Below are 4,119 nucleotides of genomic sequence, written 5' to 3' on the forward strand. Positions count from 1 at the left end.
TGTTCTTCAGCTGTCATCCAGCTGTTCTTCAGCTGTCATCCAGCTGTTCTTCAGCTGTCGTTCACCTGTTCTTCAGCTGTCTTTCAGCAGTTCTTCAGCTGTCATTCGGCTGTCGTTCAGCTGCTGTTCAGCTGTCATTCACCTGTTCTTCAGCTGTCGTTCAGTTGTCATTCAGCTGTTCTTCAGCTGTTCTTCAGCTGTCATTCACCTGTCATTCATTTGTCATCCAGCTGTTCTTCAGCTGTCATCCAGCTGTCGTTCACCTGTTCTTCAGCTGTCATCCAGCTGTTCTTCAGCTGTCCTCCAGCTGTTCTTCAGCTGTCGTTCACCTGTTCTTCAGCTGTCATTCAGGTGTTTTTCAGCTGTCATCCAGCTGTCGTTCGCCTGTCATTCATTTGCCATCCAGCTGTTCTTCAGCTGTCATTCAACTCTTATTCAGCTATCATCTAGCTGTTGTTCAACTCTCATTCAGCTGTCGTTCAGCTGTCATTCGGCTGTCGTTTAGCTGTTCTTCAGCTGTTGCTCAGAGCGGTCTTACTGTCCTTCTCAGGACGTCTCTGACAGGATGGTCTTGTGTCATCGATGCTTCTGGACTTGAGTCCAACTGGTTCTGGGTCACAACCCAGAACCAGGTCTGTGGGCTCCTTCAGTCCTGGTCCCTCTGCTGGAAACCAAATCATCTGAAACCAAGGACCAGGAGTCCAGCTGGGTCTCTGAGGAGGGCCGAGTCCGGCAGAGTCGCAGGTTTTCTTGTCCCCTCAGCTCCACAGCGTTCCTCCAGGATCACGGAGCAACACAGAACCTAACGTGCAGTAAAGAAGTCTCAACCAGTCCGGGTCTGTAGTGGGTCAGAACCTGGTTCTCCTCAGGCCCGCTTACAGATCTCAGAGAACCTAACCACTTCCTGCTGCACCCGTGAAGGACTGCACCACCTGTTAGCTCTTCATCAGACCACAAGGAGCAGAGGGGAGACGTCTCTGGATGTGACACCGTGCCCCCCCAGTCCCCCCGGGCCCGGCCCGGTCCTGGTCCCGGCTCGAGGACTGAACAGATTAAGTGCGAGCAGCAGGACAGAGGAAAGAGGATTGAAAACAAAGAGCCCTTAAATCCCTGCATGGAGGCCAAAGAAGAAAAGCTTCGGATCAGAACAAATCCAGGAGCCACTTCGGTTCCTGGCGGGTCGGTCAGAACCATCACAGATATGATCCGACGTCCAGGAGGTCCACCTGCAGGTAGATCTGGACCTGCTGCTGACCGAGGAGCTGCTCGGGTCAGGCCTCCGACAACCACCAGAGGACCACTCTCAGCTACTACCACCAGCTTCACCTCCATCTGAGGTGAGCTGGCTGTGGCGGCCATGTTGGTGAGGTGAGCTGGCTGTGGCGGCCATGTTGGTGAGGTGAGCTGGCTGTGGCGGCCATGTTGGTGAGGTGAGCTGGCTGTGGTGGCCATGTTGGTGAGGTGAGCTGGCTGTGGCGGCCATCTTGAACTGTGCTGGCTCCAGAAGTTCATCAGCTGTAGAGGAGCATGGAATGATCAGTTCCTGAATCCTTCATTAAAATCTGTCCTGCTGCTCAGATATTCTGCTAACACACACAAAAAGTGATGAATTAAAAAGTGATGAACTTCTGACGTTATATTAAAAAAGATTTAAAAATTAAATAAAGACATTAAAGTTGTTTTTCTCATCCCTCCTCGTGCCCAGGCTCAGCAGCTGGACAGACAGGTGGTGCAGATGTTCTGGTAAGCCAGATACATCACGCCCGGAAGTAGAGGAGCGACTCTTCAAAATAAAAGCCCCATTTAAAAAGCTCTAACTGGGGGATACGGGGAGACTGTGACTGTAGACTGGGATAAATTAGACCAGCTGACAGAAAACTGACTGGTTTTAACAACCGGGACCAAAATGAGGTTTTTATTTTGAACTTCTCCGTGACAAAGACTTCAGAACGGTCCGGTGAAATTTGGTGATTTATCTCCTGTTTGTGACGACAGCGCTGGTTTGAAACTGGTTTTATTGGTCAGGAGTGACTCATCCACACCCTGAATGTAAAAAATGGATCCTGAAGCTTCAGGAAGACCCGGAACATTACAGAAACCTGACCCTGATCAGTTTGTGTTCCTTCTGACTCGTCCTGTTTGGAACGTTTAGTATTGTGCAAGTTGTCAGTCGTCGTCCTGCCATGACACGCCACAACTAGAACAATTCTTGGGTTAGTTTGGACCCTGAAGCGTCGTTGGAGAACGGGTTGGTCCTTGGTTCCTACAGAACCAAGACCCGAAACCAGAGGAGTATGAACACAACTTTTATGTTTTAATGACTCCAGATTTAAAGTTTGTGTATTTCACTGATTCCGCCGCTCCTCTCACGCTTTTCTGTGCTGCAGGTGCTGATGCGCCTTTGTTTTGAAAGTCCTGACCGGAAGCTCGCCTGCTGCCGCCGTCCATCTTTTCGCGCCTCAGGCTGCGCGCGGCGGCGCGTGGACGGAGCAGCAGATGTTCCGGCAGCTCGGCGGAGGTTCGGGTGGCTCGGGTCCGGCAGGATGAGACGCGCGCGGCTCCAGCTCCGCTCCGTGACTCCGTGACTCCTCGCGATGGAGGAGAAGCTGCACCGACTCCTCCTCGTGCCCCTCGCCGCCGTCCTCTGCCTCATGCTCGGCTACCAGTACGTGTGTCCGGCGGGCACCTGCCGGGAGGACCGGCGGCTCCTCCGCGCGCGCGCCCCGGGGTTCGGCTCCACCGAGCCGGGGGCGGACGACGACGAGCTCCCGTCGTCCCGGTTCAACTTCACGGAGCGGGACCTGGACCGGCAGGTGCGCTTCGACATCCGGGGGGACGACGTGATGGTGTTCCTGCACATCCAGAAGACCGGCGGGACCACGTTCGGCCGGCACCTGGTCCGGAACATCCAGCTGGAGCGGCCGTGCGACTGCGCGTCGGGCGGCAGGAGGTGCGCGTGCCTGCGGCCGGGCCGGCCCGAGTCCTGGCTCTTCTCCCGGTTCTCCACCGGCTGGAGCTGCGGGCTGCACGCGGACTGGACCGAGCTGACGAGCTGCGTGCCCGCCGTCATGGACCGGAAGGAGCGGCGGAGGAGCAGGAAGTCAGTAAAACTCTTTATGACCAGTTTCACCCCCCCGGCCCCCCTTTAGTGGCGCCCCTGGGTGCAGTTTAATCTTAATTTGTAGGATGTAAAACCAATCTGAGCTAAACTGAGAGAATAAAAGCTCTTTGTTGAGGAGCTTCAGTACAAGAGCTGTGTTTTGTTAAGGGACCTTTATTTTGAAGGGTGAAAATGTAAAAGATAAAAGTTTAATTCTTCAAGTTGGCAGGAGTATTCAAAACATCTGGATCACTGGTTACAGCACATTAAAAGGCCGCAGGGCAGCATCCTCACAGATCTTCAGAGCTGACATGACTCTCAGCTACTACCACCCCACGCTTCAGCTCGCCATCTCCAGAAAGGACCGAGGCGGCGTCATTTCTGGAGACGGCGGCCATCTTCAAGCAGGATGACGGACAGCTGTGGAGAACACCCGGTGACTACAGCAGCCTCCAGTCTTGAGATTATTTTGCTAACAGAGACAGGGACAGGCCTGCCGTTCAATAAACAGCTGACTTTATGGCTTTCTGGTAATACTAAAAACACACGGTACCAGTACTACAGAACTAAAGTACTGGTACCACCTTCTGGCTGCGTGACGTCTGAGTGGAGCTGTCAGGTGGAGGAGGAGAAACATCTGGAGTTCTTCTGGTTTTTGACGTGGTCGATCAGAACTCCTTACTGTGGACGAAACACACCAAAACCAAACCGCCAAAAAGAAGAAGAAGAAAGAACAAAAAGACGACGAAGAAGGAAGTAGAAGGAGAAGAAAGAACAGAAAGAAGTAGAAGGAGAAGAAAGAACAAGAAGAAGTAGAAGGAGAAGAAAGAACAAGAAGACGACGAAGAAGAAGTAGAAGGAGAAGAAAGAACAAGACGGCGTTTGGAGGTGTTTCCAACTGAACATTTGAGACAAAAGAACCACAAACAATTCTCAGCAAAGTTTCTCTGTGACCCGTCAGTGTTCTTGTCTGACCCGTCAGTGTTCTTGTCTGACCCGTCAGTGTTCTTGTCCGACCC

The 4,119-nt window shown here is 52.7% G+C and overlaps 1 protein-coding gene across 1 annotated transcript in view; it reads left to right on the top strand.

Annotated features, from left to right (window-relative positions):
- Positions 1–2,578: 2,578 nt before the first annotated feature.
- Positions 2,579–4,119, top strand: part of LOC119429000 (heparan-sulfate 6-O-sulfotransferase 3-B) — a 15,349-nt gene continuing 13,808 nt past the window's right edge. The window contains exon 1 of the mRNA XM_037696719.1: positions 2,579–3,100. Within this exon, the coding sequence (XP_037552647.1) occupies positions 2,595–3,100 (506 nt within the window). The 5' untranslated portion in view covers positions 2,579–2,594. The remainder of the gene's footprint in view (positions 3,101–4,119) is intronic.

This window comes from Nematolebias whitei, chromosome 23 (assembly GCF_014905685.2).
Source record: "Nematolebias whitei isolate Nwh7 chromosome 23, NemWhi1, whole genome shotgun sequence".
Classification (NCBI taxonomy): domain Eukaryota; kingdom Metazoa; phylum Chordata; class Actinopteri; order Cyprinodontiformes; family Rivulidae; genus Nematolebias; species Nematolebias whitei.